The 21,632-nt window shown below is 40.8% G+C and overlaps 1 protein-coding gene across 2 annotated transcripts; it reads right to left on the bottom strand.

Moving 5' to 3' along the window:
• Positions 1–131: 131 nt before the first annotated feature.
• Positions 132–6,272, bottom strand: LOC125158575 (keratin-associated protein 4-2-like). 2 transcript variants are annotated; one of them, XM_047845833.1, is made up of 2 exons: positions 6,058–6,272; positions 132–561 (listed from the first exon to the last, which is right to left on the bottom strand). In XM_047845833.1, the coding sequence occupies exons 1-2, from the start codon at positions 6,270–6,272 to the stop codon at positions 132–134; spliced, it is 645 nt and encodes a 214-aa protein (XP_047701789.1). The 2 variants fall into 2 exon arrangements, with proteins under 2 accessions (XP_047701789.1, XP_047701790.1); XM_047845834.1 differs by having other exon boundaries at positions 132–483; positions 6,082–6,272.
• Positions 6,273–21,632: the final 15,360 nt, after the last annotated feature.

The raw sequence follows: 21,632 nt of genomic DNA, 5'->3' as shown, positions 1-21,632 counted from the left end.
GTTGGCCTCACATGATTCAGCTCTCAGTTGGACGACATGAAGGAGATTGGCTGATGAAAACAGCAGGGTGTAGGTCAGGGCACTCAGCAGCAGCAAGAGCCACTAGAGCAGGTTGGGTGGTGGCAGGGGGTCTAGCAACAGCTGGGGCGGCAGCAGCTGGAACCACAGCAGCTGGGGCGGCAGCAGGTGGTCCGGCAGCAGGTGGGGCGGCAGCAAGGCTGGCAGCAGCTGGATCCACAGCAATTCGAGCCACAGCAGCTGGAACCCCCACAGCAGGGGCGGCAGCAGCTGGACACACAGCAGGTGGGGCGGCAGCAGGGCTGGCAGCAGCTGGAGCCACAGCAGCTGGAACCCCCACAGCAGGGCTGGCAGCAGCTAGAGATGCAGCAGCTGGGCCTGCAGCAGCTGGAGCCACAGCAGCTGGGTCGACAGCAGGTGGTCCTACAGCAGGTGGTCTGGCAGCAGCTGGGGCGGCAACAAGTCTCCTGGCCACAGCCCTGGTCAGAGCAGACAGAGCCACAACAGGAGTTGACCATGGTGTCAGAGGGAGGTTTTGGGTGGGTTTCCAGGAAGGTGGGTTTGGAAGTTTTGAACTTCTTCTTCCCCAAGGTCACCTTTTATGCCTTGCTTGGTGGCCAGTGTCTCACATGCAACACTCTTTTCTTTTCATTGTTTGTCCTAATAGTAGCCAATTATCAAATTAGCCAGTTTTCATTTTCAGGTTAAGGTTTTCAAGATAGATGGATAACTTGATTTCATTTTCCTGATACATGACTCATCCCATCTGCTTTTCCTGAATCATCTTTAATGTGTTTGTCTTGCTTTAGCTACCTAAAAGAAAGCTGTCACCTGATGTCTGTCTAGAGGTATATGTGTTTATCTAATTGTGCTTAGCAAATCATATGTACCTTTGGGAGATAATGGTTCTTAGACTCCCACATTTGTTTTGGTGACCTGGGAATATCAGGGTGCATTTCGGTCTGATGACCCATTCATAGTGGGTCATTTATGCTGGGAACTTTTGAGTGTGGATTAGGGGATCACTGTCATGAGGATAAGAATCTTAGGACACACCTCCTCCCCATTGTGATCATGCCCCATTATCTAGACTTCCTGCTTGGAAAGAAATAACTTTTCTAAGAAGTAAAACTAGGTCACAAATTTTGATATATCTTGTTTTCCCCCAGGTCTATCAAGGCATACTTAAAATACAAAAAATTCCACATGTTCAATGTTTCCATGCCTAGACCCATAATACCAACACCACAATTGAGGTAATAAATATTATCTGTCATCGCCCAAAGATTTATTTGTCCTCATGCTCTGCATGTTATGTGTGGTAAGAACACTTAGCATGAGATCTACCCTCTTAACAAGTTTGTCAGTGCACCCTGTTGTATTGTGAGCTATATGTACATTGTTGTTCTGTAAATCTCTAAAGCTTACTCATCCTGTATAAGTATAATTTTATATTCATTAAACAACTACCTATTTCCTCTTCTTCCCTGGAAACCACCATTGTACTCTCTGCTCCTATGGACTTGATGATTTTATGTGTAATCATGCAGTATTTACTTGTCCTTCTGTGACTTATTTCACTCAGCCTAATGTCTTCTAGGTCCATCCATATTGCTGCAAATAATGGGATTTCCTTATTTTTATAAGGGTGATGATATTCCATTATGTGGCTATTTCATATTTTTTAAATCCATTTGTCTGTCAGTGGACATATGGGTTATTTCCATATCTTCACTATTGTGAATAATGCTGTAATAAACATGGGAGTGCAGATACCTCCTCAAGATCCTGATTTCACTTCTTTCAGATATATACCCAAAAGTAGGGTTGCTGATTTATACAGTAGTTCTATTTTTCATTTTTTAGGAATCTCTATACTGTTTCCCATAGTGGCTGTGCCATTTTACATCCCAACAGCATTAAAGGGTTCTAATTTCTCCACATCCTCACCAATACTTGCTATCTTTGGTGGGGTGTTACAGATGTGAGGTGGTATTTCATTTTTCTCCACAAACAAACCTCCAGAACTCAGCTTTAGGGCTTCTTAGGGGAAGTCAGCTGCAGAGATAGAAGCCCTCTATCTACCTGTATCATAAGGTTCAAGTACCTTAACTTCTGCTTTGTTGGGCTGACTTTTCTTCTGACTTTGACTTCTTGTTTTTCTGTCTTTGTCAGGGCATGTTGACTTATCTCTGTTTCCAAGATTTGCTTGTCAATACAAGTTAGATTGCCCAGTGTCCTTGCCTTTTACTGTAATTCATATCTTGCCATCTTGCTGTCTCTTTAAATTGCTGGGCTCTGAAGATACCCTATATTTTTATGCTTCATTACTTAAATTGTTGATCAGATTTCACTTTCTAGGTCTTTATTTTCAAGAAAGGAGACATAAAATGAATATTCAGGTTAGAGAGCACCAACCTATTTCTTCATAGTGGGATGGAGTAAAAGCTTAAAGGTTACAAAATTCCCAACCAAATGACTAGCAGACTAGTGTTTCAAAAAAATAGGGGCACTGCCAGTTCATCAGCTGGCTCTTCAAATACATTTTCCCCGTGGAGAACAAGGGAACCCAGAGAATGAGGAGAACACTGGAAAACCTTGTCTTTGAATTACGTTCTTCCAAATATATGTCATTTTCAACTTTAGGATGGTTTTTGAGTAGTCATTCCATTCTTGGACTGGTCTTTCTGAAAACGGAACCATGGACATCTCAACTTTGTTGAGTCTTTCCGTAAAATATGTTTATCAAATCATGAAGTTGGGAAAGATTGAATATATTGAATGCCAGAATCATGATTCCAAGTGACTTGGACGTCCTAGCATAAGAGGCAAAATCTAGCACAAGGAAATCTCAGAGCCTTTCTTAGATCTAAAAGAGTAGTTACCAATGCAACATGGCACATGGGATCGAGGAGGAGTAAATATATCTAAACTTCTTGGGAGAATTTATTTGAACTGCCTACATATCCTAAGATTGTATGTACCCTTAGCAGCTCTTCCTTGGGTATAATATTATTACCAGAATGAGCCATGTTACTAGTGGTATTGGGTAGCAAAAGAGATTCAGAATTGCTGCTCTTCAGATAACCACTGGGCATCTATAAGCATAGATTGAAGCAGTTTGTAATGAAAAAGACATAGGTGTTTACATGATATTGTAACCTCAGTACAAGTCCACATTTAGTGCCATTAAACGCTGAATGCAGACATTAATACATTAACGCAAGTGTGGTATTTTAAAAGGAAGAAGACACAGTTCTACTCCTTTCTGAGCATTCAGAACACATCTGAAAATGTGTTCAGTTCTTGCCTACATTTAGAATAATAGAGATAAATTGCGGTATATTAAAAGTAAAATTGCTAAGATGGTAACATCGTGATCAATGAAGAGCAGGTGAAAAAACTTGGGAAAATTAGCCTAAAGAAAAGTGGAGCAAAGGCATGGCTGTGCAGCATGGAGGAGCTGTATGTGAGAGATTGGACTTGCCCCAAATGGATGTCATGGGCTGACACAGGATAAGTGGGTGGCTCATAGAGAAAAAAAAAATTATACTCACCATAAAGTTTTATGGAATGGTTTCCTCCATACATAGCAGGGGGACTTAAGTGTAAGCTGGTGTTGCAGAGGAAGACTCGTGAACCAGATGGAGGAGATTGGGTGAAATGACTTTGAGGATTCCTTTCTACCATAAGGGACCTATAAGTCTAATCAATCAAATTCTTTATGGTGCTTCTTTTTTTTTTTTTTTCTCATGGCCATTATGCCCTGGCCCTAATTTCCAAGTTGACACAACCAAGCTAAAAACCCAGGCTTACACATACAAGTGCACATAAAACTGGTAAAATCTGAACAAGTTCTGTAGATTGTGCTAATGTTAGTTTCTGAGTTTTGGTGTGTACTATAATTCTATAAGAAGTGACCATTGTGGAAAATTGGATAGAGAGTACCCAGAATTTTGCTGTACTGTTTTTCAACTTCTTGTGAACCTATAGTTATTTCAAAATAAAATGTAAAATAAAGCTCAGCGGAGGTAAAAGGGAGCATACTTTTATTTGTCTACCATGTACCTTTATCTCATTAAATCTTTGTCACAACTGTCTTTTTTCCTTCAATCAATAAAATATATATTTGAGAAATGAAGAGATTCTTGTAGGTATGAGATAAAATTTGAAAATTCTAGTTTGCTGCCTTGAAGTCAGACACATAGAGTTTTAAAAAATGTTTTAAAAAAATTTTAAAACAAGTGTAAGAACACTTAAGATATACCTTCTTAGAAAATTTTAAGTATATAAAACAGTATTGTCAGCTGTCAGCACTATGCTATATAGTAGATCTCCAGAAGTTACTTATCTTGCATAACTGAAACTTTGTACTCTGACCAGCATCTTCCCATTTATTCCTTTCCTCAGCCCCTGGCATCACCATTCTGCTCCCTGCTTCTATTTGATTATTGAGTTTGATTATTTTATGCATGTAAGATCATGCAGTATTTGTCTTTCTGTATTTGACTTATTTCATTTAGCATAATGTCCTCCAAGTCCACCCATGTTGCAAATGGCAGGATTTCCTCCTTTTAAAGCTGAATAATACTCCATTCTATATATACACTATTTTTTTTATCTGTTCATCTATAGATGAATGCTTAGGTTGTTTCCATATCTTGGCTATTGTGAATATTATTGCCATAAACATTGGAGTACAGGTATTCCTCTGAGGTTCTGATTTCAATTACTTTGGATACATACTCAGAAATGGGATTGCTGGATTGTATGGTAGTTCTGTTTTTTAATTTTTTAATTTTTTAATTTTTTAATGTTTATTTATTTTTGAGAGAGAGAGAGAGCAGAGGAGGGGCAAAGAGAGAGGGAGACACAGAATCTGAAGCAGGCTCTAGACTCTTAGCTGTCAGCACAGAGACCAATGAGGGGCTCTAACTCACAAACCACAAGATCATGACCTGAGATGAAGTAAGATGCCTAACCAACTGAGCCACCTAGGAGCCCCTGTTTTTTAATTTTTGAGGAACCTCCATATTGTTTTCCATTATAGCTGTACCAACTTAACATTTTAACCTACAGTGTACCAGAATTCCCTTTTCTCAACATCCCTATCAACACTTGTCTTTTTTTTTTAATAATAGCCATCCTAATAGGTATCAGGTGATATCTCATTGTGATTTTGATTTGCATTTCCCTGATGATTAATTTTATAGGTGTGTATCATCATCCTTTCTTTGGAGAAAAGCAATCCTAATTTGAGAGTTTAAGTAACATGTCCAAGGCCACAGTTAGTATGTGGTACAGTCAAAATTCAGACCTAAGTCTAATTCCCAAGTCCATGGGCTATCTACACTGAGCTGCCTCTGTTTAAATTAGTTTAAATCAATTCATGGATTATAGTTTTCTAAGGACTCTTTTTTGTTGGCAGTTGTAATCCATAGCTCTCATGTTATATGTATTAGGTTCAAAGATGCCTCCCTTTAAACCTTTTCTTGTTTCTGCTAACACTTAATTGTGACCTGGATAAAAATCTCATTGGTGAGTACCAGTTTAATTTTTCTGTTGTAGGGTCCCCTGAGAATATGTGCTCCTATGTCACATGAAAAAGAGCAATATGCATTGAACATTTCATTAATAAGAAATAATGAGAGATGAGCAATATCAGTGCCTTCCAATACTAAAAAGTTTTATTTGGGAGCCTCAAGAAATTCCACATGAACATAGATTCCATTGAGAAACATTGGAAAGAAAAAAAACCTAGAAGAGGAACATTTAAAGACTTTTATATTTAGAATCAGAATTAGAAATTCTGAAAAATCAGCTGCATAATCTGACCATAAATTCTGATTCATTTGGCAATAAGGTATTTCTACATAAGAGAATAAGTGACATAGAGACCAGAGGTTTCCAGATCAGTCCATGGGTCTGTTTGTAAGTTCATGACATCAGGAAGTTTCATGTGTTTTGTTAAATTAGATGCTTTCTTCCTGGACTGAAGGATGGGGGCAAGGAGGTTCCAGTCCAGAGCAGGATGTTCAGCAGCAAGAACTGCCATAGCAGCTGGGGCGGCAGCAGGTGCAGGTGGTCTGGCAGCAAGAGGGGTGGCAACAGCTGGACACACAGCAGCTGGGGCAACAGTAGGTGGTCCTGCAGTGTGTGGTCTGACAGCAGCTGGGGCAGCAACAAGTCTCCTGGCAGAGGCCGTGGCCACAGCTCTGGTCAGAGCAGATGGAGCCACAACAGGAGTTGACCATGGTGTCAGAGGGCAGAGGCTCTGGTTGGGTTTCCAGAAGAGTGTATTCCTTGAATCTAGAAGACTTCTTGCTCCAGGCCCCCTTTTACACCCTGCTGAGGGACCTCTTTCCATGTTACTGTTTACCCTAACAAGTAAGCAATCATTTAATTAGGTAATTACATTTTCCAAGTTGGATGGAAAACATTGTTTCCTTTGCCTGATTAGGATTTATCCCATTATCTCCTCCCCTGTCACATCTTGGCTGTCTTCCTTTGTATGAATCATCTTGGCTCAGATTCTAAGATGAGTATGTTGACTCTCTCTCCATCTGCTATTTCCTCCTGAATCATCCCTGGTAATTCTGTCCTTGTAGGCACCATCTATGTTTACAGATAGAGAAGCTTCTTCTAGAGAGCAGTTGTCATGGTGAACCTTGACATGGAGTAGTCCAGGTTTCACTCTTCCTCATCTGTGGGTCTTATCATGCCTGCAATTTTTGCAGCATTTCTTATGGAAAAAAGATTTAGTCATAGGTTAAATCCAGATATAAGAAAATCTCAGAAGAATGGAATCTTAACCTGAGAAGTCAAAGTAAAATCCATCAGTGTGGTCAGTTGTTAGCAAAAACAGTTGTGGGCACATGCAGAATTCTCAAGATACTCAGACTGTGTTCGAATCCCATTTCCTGGACTTGCTGTTTTTAAAGAACAAATATGTATCTGGAATGGACATATAGCCCTTCAGGAATCACCACCACTAGAATTGATAACAGAACCTAATATATGCAAAAAATTTATATTTATATACAAAATAGAATATACATATATACTTTTGTATACATATATACATATATACATATGTATACATATGTATACATACATATGTATACATACATATACATACATGTATACATATATATTTTGTATATACATATATACAAAATAGAATATATGTATAAAATTATTACAAATATTAATTTTATTAACATTTAATTACAGAAATTAAAAATGATATTAACAATATTTCTGGTTGGTGGACTTACGGAAACTGTTAATTTTCTCCTTAACACTTTTATCTTCTACTTTGATGACTTTTCTTTTGTAAATAAAAGAAAAGAAAAGAAGGAAAGAAGAAAGAAAGAAAGAAAGAAAGAAAGAAAGAAAGAAAGAAAGAAAAGAAAGAAAGAAAAAGAAAAAGAAAACCTTGTCGTACAATTACACCACTATTTAGAGATCTCTAATGTGACCCTCTAGGACTGGGGGTTGGAAGATACCAGATCAGGATGATGCTGTCAGGGAGGAAGAATTTCCTTTTCCCCTCAAGGTCCTTCTAGCTGGATTAAGAAACAAGTTGACAGAGGCACCTGGGTGGCTCATTCAGTTAAGCTTCTCACTCTTGGTTTCAGCTCAGGTCATGATCTTACACTTTCATGTGTTCGAGCCCCATCTTGGGCTCTGCACTGGCAGTGCAGAGCCTACTTGAGATTCAGTATCCCTCTCTCTCTGCCCCTCCCCCACTTGTGTTGTCTCTGTCTCTCTCAAAATAAAAATTTAAAAAAAAATTTGTTTGAAAAGAAACAAGTTGACATGAAACAGATTAACAGGAGAAAATAAATTTTAACAGCATACATCTGGGGACACTGAAATTCCAAAGATCATGAGGCAGCATGATGCTTCTATGAGCTAAGGAGAAGGGTGGGAATCTGAGGATACAAATGGGGAAAAGACCATTATCCGGAAGGTGAGAGATGTTTACAAAGCAAAGTTGCCCTATAATGTTGATAAGCTTCTTAGCTATCTTCATTAATAACTCTCTTCCTGATAAAAGCAGGCAGTTGAGGGGAGGTAAAGAGTGTTTCCTGAATCTGCTGGGTTTTGATTGGTTTTAACTCAAGGTTCATGCCAAAGTGGCCCCTTTGGGAGCAGTCTGCCCTCAGCACGTATACTTCTCAATATCATCCAGGTCTCAGCTCAAATCATCCCCTTCACAAGAGAAACCACCTCTGACCTCACAATTGCAAGGATTTCTCAGTCCCTCTCATCATATTGTACTCTTTGTGTTTCACTTGTCTTCCTAGAACTTACCTTTATTTGAAAGCACAATCATGTGCTTATTGTCATGTGTTGCCCTCTAGAATATCAACTCTTGGTATTACATTCTCAGTAGCTTGAATATTGCTCTGATATATAGTAAGCATTCAGTAAGTATTTGCTGAATGAATGAATAAATATATCACATGATTCCATTGGGCAGGGTCATGGCGTGTGTGTATACATATTTAAACATAGAAATATTTATATAAACACGGGAAAAGGTCAGGAATGATATCTATCAATCTAGGGATGGGAAGAAAGTCATTAGGGAGACTTTTACTTTATACTTTATAAATTTTCTTCATGTTGGGTTATCAGAAATACTTTTGCCTTCTTTTCAGTGTTTTCAAATAAAATCAAGTTTTTAAAAACAAACAGGAGATTTGGCTTAGCCAAGAAACACATCTCATGAACTATGGATTCTTGTTATAACCTCTTCCAGATTTTGTGTGACCCTACCAGGCATGGGGCAAGGCCTCATGATAACAGGCTATTGACTCTCTGGTGCCCTTAGGATGTATTCCAAACTTCTCAACACCCTTCACACACCTACTTTCCAACCCCATCTACAGTCACTCTCTCATCTTCCTCATTGCCCTAAGCTCTAGTCCACACTTTTCAGATTCAACCCTTTGCAATTCTGTCCAAGGCCCTAGAAAACCTATTCCTTATATTCTACCTCACAAGAACATAGCTCAAATGCCACTCTCTGATAGCTTCTCTTACTCCTTCAAACAGTTATTTGGTGTTATTTCTTTGATATTCCCATAGAGTTCAATTCATCTTGGCTACAGAGCTGCAACCATGTTGTTCTTGTTTGAATCCTCCACATCTAGCAAAGTCCTTGGCTCATAGTATATTCTCAATAAAAGGTTTTGGAGCTTGAGAAAACATTAAAATAACTTTAAAGATCTTTTAAGTTGTATTATGATACTAAGTTATAAAATGTCTGCATAGAAACAATATAATGAAATTTCACTAATTGAAAAATAAGAGAGCAGACTGGCCTAATTTAGCTGGCTAGAACTTTTTATTATTTTTTTTTTAGTTTTTTTTTCAACGTTTATTTATTTTTGGGACAGAGAGAGACAGAGCATGAACGGGGGAGGGGCAGAGAGAGAGGGAGACACAGAATCAGAAACAGGCTCCAGGCTCTGAGCCATCAGCCCAGAGCCTGACGCGGGGCTCGAACTCACGGACCGTGAGATCGTGACCTGGCTGAAGTTGGACGCTTAACCGACTGCGCCACCCAGGCGCCCCTAGAACTTTTTAAAATATTGCCTTTAGGGGCACTTTTAGGTGGTATCTTTAGGGATTTAGTTGGTTAAGTGTCTGATTCTTGATTTCAGCTCAGGTCATGATCTCATGGTTCGTAAGATCGAGCCCTGCACTGGGCTCTGCACTGACAGTGTGGAGCCTGCTTGGGATTCTCTGTCTCTCTCTCTCTGTCCCTCCTCCACTCACACTCTATCTCTCTCTCAAAATAAATAAATAAATAAATAAATAAATAAACTTAAAAAAATACTACCTTTTAGCTTCTTTCCAATACATTTAAAGTATAATTAAGAATCATAGCTAAAGAATGCTTCTAAGTGATAGGATCAAGGCATAGGTACAGAATGATATGATTCACTTACAGTTAACATTAAGTAAGTCCACACTGTGTTAAATATATCTTCTGTAATTAAATTCACTGTCTCAGTTTGCCTTACAAACAATTATTTTACGGAAGATGCCAAGTTTCAGGTGGGCACAGGCCAGGAAAAATTAGCCTGCACATGTCACTGATGGAATGTGTCCAAATTAGTGATATTTTATTGTGTGAATGTCATAGCAAGAGATTTAAAGGGTGTAGGAGACATTTAGGACATTGTTCTAATCCTTTTCTCATGGTTCTGGTAATGTGTCAGCCACATAATGGATAATTGCCCCAATACATGACACTCCCAGGAATGTATAATGTCCTTAGAATAGAATTACTTTCCTGAGAGTGAAACCGAATCACTGGTCCCATAGTCTTTAATGTTTAGGATGTGCACAGGATCATGTAGGGATTGTGTTGGGGCCTACAAAGCCCCAAGTGACTCACAGTTCAAATCACAAGAGCAGGCCCATGTTTGCAGACAAGCTACATGTTGGTTAGAAATGTTCTCCTTGGGGTGCCTGGGTGGCTCAGCTGGTTAAGCATCCAACTCTTGGTTTTGGCTCAGGTCACAATCTCACAGTTTGTGGGTTCAAGCCCTGCATTGGGCTGTACTCTGCCGGTGACGAGTCTGCTTGGAATTCTCTCTCTCTCTCTCTCTCTCTCTCTCTCTCTCTGCCCCTCCCTTGCTTGCTCTGTCTCTCTCTCTCTCAAAACAAATAAATAAATAAAACTTAAAAAAATGTTCTTTTGGAAAGGTCTTTGTTGGGTTTGGTAGAATCATAAAACTAGAGTCTTGTAGAGCTGTTGATTGTCACTCACTGATGTATGTAGCAAACAGCAGTTGAAAGCTTCCCTATTCTGTTCCAGGCACTAGGCATGAATGTCTGTACTACTTGTTCTTTAAGACTCAAGTGTCATTACCTCATCCAACAAACTCTGCTTGATACTCTCCACTCAAACTGCCTTTCCCTCTTCTAATATCCTGGAGGTATCTTTAAAAAAATTTTTTTTAAATTTACACTTACTTATTTTTGAGAGACAGAATGAGACAGAGCATGAGCGGAGGGGGGGCAGAGAGAAGAGGCACAGAATCTGAAGCAGCCTCCAGGTTCTGAGCAAGCATTCAGCACAGAGCCTGATGTGGGTCTCAAACCCGAGAACTGTGAGATCATGACCTGAGCCAAAGTCAGACACTTAACTGACTGTGCCAGGCACCCCTGGAGGTATCTTATAGCCCCCATGCCTAGCTTGCAGCATGGCCAAGAGCTAGTTCCATATACACGTTTGTTAAATAAATCATATAGTCTCCACCTTTGAGAAACTCAGTGTGGACAGAGAAAGAGATGAATAAAGAGACAGTTCTAGTCCAAAGAAAAATTCTTTTTTTTTTTTATTTTTTTTTTTAAATTTTTTTTTTCAACGTTTATTTATTTTTGGGACAGAGAGAGACAGAGCATGAACGGGGGAGGGGCAGAGAGAGAGGAAGACAAAGAACCGGAAACAGGCTCCAGGCTCCGAGCCATCAGCCCAGAGCCCGACGCGGGGCTCGAACTCACGGACCGCGAGATCGTGACCTGGCTGAAGTCGGATGCTTAACCGACTGCGCCACCCAGGCGCCCCAAGAAAAATTCTTTATGGAGAACCAAGTGCTCCTGTAGACTGTCTCAGGATAGGAGAAATAACTGTCTAAAAGTGATGCAGAAAAGGGACATTAGATTTAGACCTCAAAGAGCAAAAAGGGACAGATGGAGAATGAATTTGAGACAGAAATGCTGACATGTACAAAGGCGCAGAGACATGGGAGAGCATGGTGTGTTCATGGAGTGGGAAGTGATTTTGGAGAGCTAGAGTTACAGAGGTACTCTAGCATTCCTGTACTTTAAAATAGCCTTAGGATGTGGGGAGCTGACTTTGGCTCAGGTCATGATCTTGTGGTCCATGGGTTCAAGCCCCATGTTGGGCTTTGTGCTGACAGCTCGGGGCCTGGAACCTGCTTCAGATTCTGTGTCTCCCTTTCTCTCTGCCCCTTCCCCACTCTCTCTCTCTCTCTCAAAAATAAATAAAAATTTTTTAAAAATTAAAAAAAAAAACATTAAAATAACCTTAGGACGTGATGTATACTTTGGGGGATGTTGGAATGTCACAGAGCAACACTGATGGGGCAGGAGACAGATTTTTCTCTTTAGCTTGAATCATGTAAGGGTAAGAAACTGAAGCATGAATGAAATCTGCATATGGTGTATGAATGGCGAATAACTCTTGCCAAAAATTTTCTTCACCCAGTGGCCATTCTCTTGAAGCTAGGGTGAGTAGAAAAAAATGAAGCATTGCTGGTTCATTAAAGACTCAAAGAGATGAGTTTTCTTTGTGTTATCTGATGCTTTTTTGTTGTTAAAATAAGTTTAGAAATTCTGTTATGTAGTGATCCAGGTCTAAATTCTTGTCTGTATCTGTATACAAAATCAGTTATTCAGGAGCTAGTTATAAACACAGGAGAAGTAAGTCTGTTTTATTTCTGTGATGAGAAAAGTGAATATAGAATTAAAAAATGGGATAATCAATAGAGGAGAAAAATCTAAGAAAATGTCATCAATAAAAACTGAGAATTAAGATGATCTACTCAGAGTCATATAACCTTGGCCAATAACGTCTTTCTTACTGAGTGATGGGAGATAGTGTTGAATGCCTGGTAGTCACTTACAGAGTGCCTCATGCAGAGTGATGGTCTTAGGGAAAATGTGGGAGAGAAATCAGAAACTAGACACACAGACATCGCAACTAATTTGAGTAACATCACCCAGGACTCTGTGTCCTGGTGCCTTGCATAAAAGAAGCTTTTGATTCTGTAATGATGTTGATGGGGAAGGTGCAAGTGTGGGATAGGGCATTCAGCAACAAGAGGATCCATAGCAGCGAGGGCAGCAGCAGGTGGTATGGAAACAAGTGATCTGGTGGCATCTGGGTATCCAGCAGCTAGGGTGGTAGCGACTGGACGTATCACATTTAGGGTGGCAGTAGCTGGGGCACCAAGAGGTCCCCTGGCAGAGGCTGTGCCACAGCCCTGGTCAGAGCAGATGGAACCACAATAGGAGCTGACCGTGGTGTCAGATGGTGGAGGTTCTGGGTAGGTTTCCAGATGAGTGAGTTCCTGAGTTTGGTTATCTCCTTCCACAGTGTCCTCTTTGTACTCAGCTGAGATGCTGCTCCTCAAAAATAAAACTCAACCAGAATCTCCAACCTAACTTTCCTTACTCTCTTTCCCATAAGTACATTTCACCCACCATACTAACTTATTTCCTATGGCATTTGTTGTTTCACCCAGGAATATCTGGCTCTTGTCTTCTCATTGTCCCAATCCATGAATTAATATTGATATACTTCTACTCATTAACTGGTTATACTGTTTTCCTGATACTTTTAAAGTAAAGATTGCCTTCATAAGAATACAAACACTCTGCTTTTACCTAGTTCTCTCCTTCACTTTGTCTTGTCTTACATGTTTGTGAGCTGTATGCCTTCTCCTGAGTTTTCAAACTTGACACATTTTATTTCTAGGAATCAATCCTTATTTATTATTCTTCTCCAGTATTACCAACACACTCTACTGGCACGTATCTTCCTATTAAATTCAAGATTCCATTGTGAGTTCCATGAGGGGTGAGAACTGGGTCTCATCCCACATGTGTACTTCCCAGAACCCAATAGCACAAGGACCTTGCTAGGTGACCTAAAATTCAATTATAGTAAAAAGGACATTCTTGTTTTCTCTTGATAAACTTGATGGGAGAGAGGTGGACAGTCCGGTTTGGGGAAAATTTAATTATTTGCATTTTCTCTAATGTAGGCTTTGATTTAGATGTGCAAAATCAGTTTTCTTTGTAGGGCAGAAACCCAAACTTATCTTCAGTTCATAATCAACATTAAAAAATAATTAAGGACCACAAATGTTTCTGACACAGAGTAAGCATTTATTGAGACATAATTATTCTATCTCACATAATTCGTTGCAAAGGCCAAGCATGCACAACAATCATAAGATTAGGAACCTGTCCCCATGAAGTAAGGTAGATATTTGACTGAATGTCAAGGTAATAGGCATAGAACTTGGAGGGTTTGCATGGTATTTAGTTGCTTGGTGGCATGACCAATAAGATAAATAAATACAGTGACAGATCAGAACATGGCCAGATGCTGTGGACAAAAGAAATGAGAATAAGACGAGTACATTGGCATGATGGTGCTCAACTCAGGGCTGGTGGTGAGGAGCAAAGTCAACAATAAGAGGATCCACAGCAAACAGGGCAACAGCAGGTCATATGGCCCCAGGGGGCCCCAGGGAGTCTGACAGCCTGCTGAGTGGAAGCAGCTGGAGTCATAGCAGGAAAGGTGGCAGCAGCTGGACACATAGCAGCTGGGTCAGCAGCAGGTCTCCTGGTAGAGGCCATGGCCAAAGCCCTTGTCAGAGCAGACAGAGCTACAACAGGAGCTGACCCTGGTATGAAACGGTGGATGTTCTTTGTGGGCCTCCAGGACAATGAGATTCTCAAGTGGAAATCTTCTTCTCCAAAACTCTACTGAAGAGCTGTCATCATCACATCCAGGGTTATTTTCTTGCTATTGTTTATCATGTTTATTTTTTATGTTTATTTATTTATTTTTGAGAGAGAGAGAGAGCACAAGCATGAGAGGAGCAGAGAGAGAGAGAGAGAGAGGGAGGGGGGGAGGGAGGGAGGGAGAGAGAGAGAGAAGAGAGAGAAGAGAGAGAGAGAGAGAGAGAGAGAGAGAATCTGAAACAGGTTTAAGGCTTTGAGCTGTGGTCAGCTGAGAGCCTGATGCTGGGCTCGAACCCATGCACCATGAGATCATGACCTGAACTGGAGTCAGATGCTTACCTGACTGAGCCACCCAGGTACCCCTTGTTTACCATGTTTAAAAAGAACTTATCAGACATTGTGATTGTGGCATGACTCTCATGCAGAGGTCACTTTGCATTTAAAATGGATGCTTATGGGGAGCTTAGGTGGCTCATCCAGTTGAACAACTGACTCTTGATTTCAGCTCAGGTCATGATCCCAGGGTTGTGGGATCAAGCCCTGCATTGGGCTCCACACTGAGAGTGGAGCCTGCTTAAGATTCTCTCTCTTCCTCTGTCCCTCTTCCCTGCCCACTCTCTTAAAAACACTAATAATAGATTTTAAAAAGTAGAATGGATGCTTACATAGTTCTCATGTAATTTATCCGTAAAAGCATCACTTGCCTTTCTTTTCTGTTTCAGCATCATCTCATCTGTTTGTCTTATCCTTTTAATATGTATCATTGGATATTCTGAGCATACTTGGAGTCACTCTTTGGCCTTCCAATCATTTAACCTCTTATATCCAAAAGAGACACAGAACCACATTTCCTCCTATCAGGACAACACTTAAAACAGACACAAACATGGATATGCCATTGCACAAAAAAAAAAAAAAAGGAAAAGGAAAAAGAAAAAGAAAATGAGACCCCACTCCACTGTAGCACCATGGCTGGTGGTAAAACCAGCCCAGCACACCTGTAACTTAGTGAAGAAGCTAAGAAATACAACTGGGTTTAAGGCATGTGGCTTCAAGTTTATCTCATTCAAAATTGAATTGGTCATTCTCTCACTTTTTCTAAACCAACACCCCAATTATCCAGTCCTATTACAAATTACTTATTTTTGGTCCAAGTTTTCAAGCTAATAAAGTTACTAGAGTTCTCCTTTCTTCAAATGATCGTGTATTGATTCTCTCTACGCTGGAGCCATTCTCAGGACATAGACACAGAAGCAAATAATATCCACCCCATCCTTTTGCCACTGGGACTCCATTCTGACTTGCTGAACAACAGCAGATTATTTGACAGGGTGGATTGGTAAGGCCATTACCCATATGCTGGGTCTGCAAACAGGAGGTTTATACACCTTCATCCACATTTATCCACCTTTATCCACTTCAGCAACATATGCCAGCAACAGAGGCACCTGCAGATGTATCCAAAATACTAGCCTTGGTTAAGTCAGAGCAAATGAAGCTGCATCAAGAGCCACATTGTTGTCACTGAAAGGAAAAGGCTCTTTTCTTTAAAAGGTTACAAGTGTAGAAATTGCGAAGTGTCCAAAATATTGTGCGCTTACTCTGCTTTGCTCCATTTATACACAGGATGGAGTAATTGTCCCTTTTGTTCCTGCATGAATACATTTTATGTTTATTTTAATTTTTTATTGAAGTATGATTAACATACATTGTTATATTAGTCTCAAGTGTACAATATGATGTTTCAACAATTCTATACATTATTCAGTGCTAATCACGGTAAATGTACTCTTTTTAATTTTTAAAAAAAATTTATTATTTTTTGTTTTTAGACTGCAAGCTGGGGAGAGGGGCAATGGGAGAGAGAGAATCTTAAGCAGGCTCCACCCTCAGCGCAGAGCCCAACATGACCCTGGGATCATGACCTGAGCTGAAGTTGAGTTGGATGCTCAACCCAACTGAGCCACCCAGGCACCCCACGGTAAATTTACTCTTAATCCACTTTACCCACATCCCCATCCACTTCCCCTCTGGAAAGTGCCACTTTGTTCTCTATATTTAAGGGTCTGTTTTTTCATTTGTCTCTTTTTTCCTTTGTTCATTTGTTTGTATCTTTTATTCCATATGTCAGTGAAATCATATGGTTTTTGTCTTTCTCTGATTTACTTCATTTACCGTTATATCCTCTAAATCCATCCATGTCATTGAAGATGGCAAGATCTTGTTCTTTTTTCTGGCTGAGTAATATTCCATGCTTTAAACATACCACATCTTCCTTATTCATTCATCTATTGACGGACACTTGGGATGCCTCCATATTTTGGCTGTTGTAAATAATGGTGCGATAAGTATAAGGGTGCATATATCTTCTCAAGTTAGTGTTTTCATATTCTCTGGGTGAATACTCAGTAGTGGAATTACTAGATCATATGGTAATTCTATTTTTAATTTTTTTGATGAGCCTCCATACTGTTTTCCACAGGGGTTGCACCAATTTGCATTCCCACCAGTAGTGCATGAGGGTTCTTTTTCTCCACATCCTCACCATCACTTGTTATATATTTTCTTTTTGGTTCTAGCCATTCTGATAGGTGTAAGGTGATATCTCATTGTGGTTTTGATTTCCATTTCTCTGATGATTAGTGATGTTGAGCATCTTTTCTTGTGTCCATTGGCCATTTGTATGTCTTCTTGGAAAAATATTTATTGGCATGTGTTCTTTTAAACTGCACTTCAAAGCAAATATTATAGTTGTCAAACTTCTTTGAAACCTTTCTCTTTACCATTAAATGTAAATATACTATCTGCAGAGAAAGCTTTTTTATCAGCTCTGTCAACAGATTTGGAGCTCAGCATGTAAAAGACTGTCAGTTATACTCAAATCAGTCCCCTGATGCAGGAAACAAGATACCTAATGAAGTTGCTTGCTACTAATACATTTATCAATTACTGAATTTTGTGACACAGATGTACATCTTGTGAAAATATGGCTTTAGTTAAAAATGTGTTAAAGTATGTTTTGAAATCATCACCTTTGTTTCATCTATTATCAGAAGTATATCCCTAAATAGTTAGTGCCAAAGGAAAAAAAGTAGGTGGTGACAGTGGTTCTGACTTCTCCACATTAGCTTGAATTGTCAGGTGACCAGAGGATGTATTCTGTCTTAAAAAATAGTGATTCATAATTAAATGATGCTGTTATTGCCTACTGCCTCTTCCACTTCTGAAAATAAGTTCCTAAGGGTTATCAATTAACTAGGGGAACAGTCCTACCATTTACATTCAGAAGCTCATAATCTTTAAGGGACTCTTTCTCCTTGGGTAATTCTCCATGTATCTAGAAAAATATATTATAAATGATACCAGGAAAATTCTGATCATTGGTTCCAAATTTGGAACCAGTGTCTGAAAGGCCTAGTGGAGAAGATAATTTCAGTGGCTTAAAAATTTATCTCTGCTCAGAAACCCAACTCTGCACATCTGAGACCATGATCTACTCTGGCTGCAGCTCCTGCTGCCAGCCTTTGTGCTACAGGACCACCTTCTGTTGGACCAGTGGCTGCAGACAAACTGTTGCGGGGCCAGCTGCAGTGGACAAACCCACAGTGGGGCCAGCTGCCATGGAGCCAGCTGCTGCCAGCCTTGTTGCCACCCAACCTGCTGCAACACCACCTTCTATAGGACCTCCTGCTGTCACATATGCTGTGTGTCCAAACATACTGCCAGCCTTCCTGCTGCTAATTGCTTTGCCAAGAGGCACCATCTGCATAAAACACCAATTTGTCATTTGGGAAACAAAGTCACTGCCAATATTGCTGAAAGCCTGCGCACAGTCAACAACATTACAGGCTTGTGAATCACCTTGAGGAAGTGTGGACCATTTCTAGCTGAGTCTCATCTTCCTTCATCTTTGGATCATGTGCCAGCTTCATGCATACTGATATGGAGTCATGACCTCTGCCTTGACTCCACAGTCAAGATTGTCACCCTCTCCCTTTCAATAACATAGAGAAAGAAATTCTAGTGACTCACACATAGGTGTCTACAACTACTCAAAGTCTTCAAATCATGTTTCCTTTTTCAGTGTACTCATGGTTCTTATATACTTCTTTCTTCTTCTCGTGATCCATGTAAATGTCTCCTGAGACACAGGGAGTCTCACCTTTATTTCTCAATAAAGCCTGTACCATTCACGTCCCATATGATGTTCATTTCTTTGTACAGTGTTCCCAATGTAGGTATTTGTACACAGGATACATACCAAATGCAGTACCCATTTGGAGCCTCATACAGTGTCTCACAAATTATTATCTCCATTTTCATACGAATAAACTTCCAGTGGCCTGTCTTAAGCTGATATGCACAGACTCAGAACCCAGACTGTGTCTCCTGCCCTTGATGAAGCGCACATATGTTCATTCTCTCCAGATGAGTTAGAAAGCACCCTGAGTCTCAAGAGTAGCAAGATGTTCATTTGAGTGTCTTCTTTGGCCAAGGAAGTAATATTCTTTTGTGTATGCAAGTGACATCTGGGAATAACTTGTGGATATCAATGTCCAACAATTCAGCTGACAGTAGCCACATGTGGGAGCAGCAGGACCTGCCCTTTGAAGCTCTTGTGAATGTAGGAGTTTTGTTGCTTTAGACTCCTAGCTCCTCAGCACTCCTCTGCATCAGACACAGGCGAGCATGCAGTGTTCCCACAAGAAACACATGGAGCTGACCACATTGTATTTGGTTCTTGGGAATCACATTCTTGCTTGGCTTCCTGGTCCTCAGGGCATATTAGCAGAGTAAAAAAGAACCAGGTAGTTTTGCCAAACCTATTTATCTCCCCAACTGTAAGGTGGTTTGTCATCATGATCAAAGTGTTACCAAGGCAATTAAAGAAGAATGATGTCAGGGACTGAGAGATCGTGCAATGGTCATGTATGACTTTGAGTAATTCGTAACTTCTGAACCATCAAAGGCAAAGGAACTCCCTCCGGATTTTGTGAAGGAACTGTGAATAACAGAGGGGGAAAAATGATGCCTGCTCTGTGGGGGTGAGGAGAATGTGAGGAAGAAAAAAGAGACAACAACGTGGTCATTCCTAGGAGTCAAGAATGAAGTCTGCTGCTTCTGGTCCTGAACTACTGGTGCCAACTCAGCATTCAGGGCTATGAGGCCAATTCAGGCTCTGAGAGGAATAGGAAACAGGGCCCCGGGTCACTTCCTGGGAACAGTGGAGGGACCTCTGATGAGCTTCGAAGGCCCCTATCCAGGACACATGCCACCACTGGAGACTAGGTACCCAGGATGCTCTGGAGAGACTGCCAAGGCCAAACGTGCCTACCGCTGCTGGTTCTCAAGAGCGCCATGTTGGCAAAATGAGATGAAAACCTGACACGACCCATGTTTCCGAATATTTGCTGGATGTCGACTAAGTGCTTCATGAGCATTCACTTTAATTCTTGGAGGAACTTACAAAGTAGGTATTAAGGTTCCCATTGTGGAAGTGAGGAAATTGAGACTGAGTGGGGTAAAAGGAAGGTCAGAGTTTTGTTTCTTCCAGAGGCTACTTGGAAGAAAAATGTCCAGGAATGTGGTTTTGCAGGGAGGTCATATTGCACTGGTCTGAGTGTAGGTAAGTGTCAAGGGAAAAGGCACTTTGAAGCCAGAATCACGGGTTGCAACTAAAGCTTTAACCTGAAAGATATATCAGAAATGATGTCTCACACATATACAGACACAGACACAGATACTGAGATTCTCCTATATCAGCAATGAGAGAGCTGGAATCTTTATAAACCAGGTCTCCAGAAGAACAGATGGAGTGTTCTTTCTCTGAGTGGCATACTCAGGTAGCCTGACATTCGGCTGTGCACGAAGAGCCCTTAGGCAAGGATTAGGAGTCAGGGCGTACCTAGGGCTGGCAAATTCAAGACATCATTGACAATCCATGGTTTTTAACGTTCAACCCAATATTTTATAAACTGGATTGGTGGATAGACAAAGTAATTGGAAGAAACAGAAGAAGATGGTGGAATATGAATGGGGGGATGAGAGGAAGTAGGAATAAAAGGAGAAGGGAGGGAGGAAGACAGAAAGCAAAGAAGGAAGGGGGAGGGAGAAAGAGAGGGAGAAAGGGGAAGAGAAGAAAGAAAGAAAATAAAGAATGAAGGGAAGGAAGGAAAAAAGAAGGGACGATAGGAGGAAGGAATGGACAGGCATGCAGGGAGGAAGGGAGAAAGGCAGAAAAAGAAAGACAGCCTGACAGAAAAAAGAAACAGCAACCATAAATAAAGTTGTAATGAGCTACGTGAGGACACAGACGAGGCTACCTAACAAGGCTAGGACTAGAGTCGCCAACTCACCTGGTTTTGCCCATACTGCCCCCTGCTTTATGCCCCTGAAAGCCCCACATCCTGTGAAAGCATTCGATCCTAGGTAAATCGGGGTACTGGTCAATCCCCCACCTGCTTTGCTTCTGCCAGACCATGTGGCAGAGAAAACCCCAGACATCGGCTACGCAAGGGTCTTTGATTGAACTGAGATACGCAGGTGGGGTTGGATGCTACACGCGACCGACATGCCTATGGGAGTCTTGAATCCGAGTTCTGTCGGGAAGCATACCTGGGCCCTGGGATCTACCACATTTGTCCCAGTGAACATATCAGCATCATCCCCTCACCTCAGAGATACTCCTAATCCACATACATCTAAGGGCAAAGACTGGGGAGGGAAAACTGCTGTGACCCTAGCCACCCCAGCAGAACGTGATCACACGATGGATGCCATGATCACTGAAACAGGAACGATGCTGCTGATGTGCCCACCTTCCTCTCGTTGGAAAATGTTTCTGTGAGTTATTCTCAAATAGGAAACCATTAAACACATATTTGTAACGATTCCTAACATTTAGGAAACAACTTCCTCATTTATGATTCCCCGGTGACTACGGAAATGTAAACACCAACAAGGAAAGTCCTGCCCATTGGTCTAAACTTCGGGGGTCCAGTGCATAAAAGCCCCAGAACCCCACGAGGCACCAGAATCTGACAACCTCACCTTTGGACAGGAACTGCCCACCCTCCACCCCTAACACC

Source organism: Prionailurus viverrinus, unplaced genomic scaffold (assembly GCF_022837055.1).
Source record: "Prionailurus viverrinus isolate Anna unplaced genomic scaffold, UM_Priviv_1.0 scaffold_35, whole genome shotgun sequence".
Lineage (NCBI taxonomy): Eukaryota > Metazoa > Chordata > Mammalia > Carnivora > Felidae > Prionailurus > Prionailurus viverrinus.
Note: the sequence above shows the minus strand (reverse complement) of the source record. Positions and strands in the feature narration are given on the sequence as shown.

Bases quoted from the DNA above. Each gene is read 5' to 3' on its own strand.
- LOC125158575 (XM_047845833.1), bottom strand. From the start codon at position 6,272: ATGGTCAACTCCTGTTGTGGCTCCATCTGCTCTGACCAGAGCTGTGGC. The intron at 562-6,057 runs CTGAACATCCTG...CTTCCTGGAAAC, and splicing joins TGCTATGGCAGTTCTTGCTG to CCACCCAAAACCTCCCTCTG.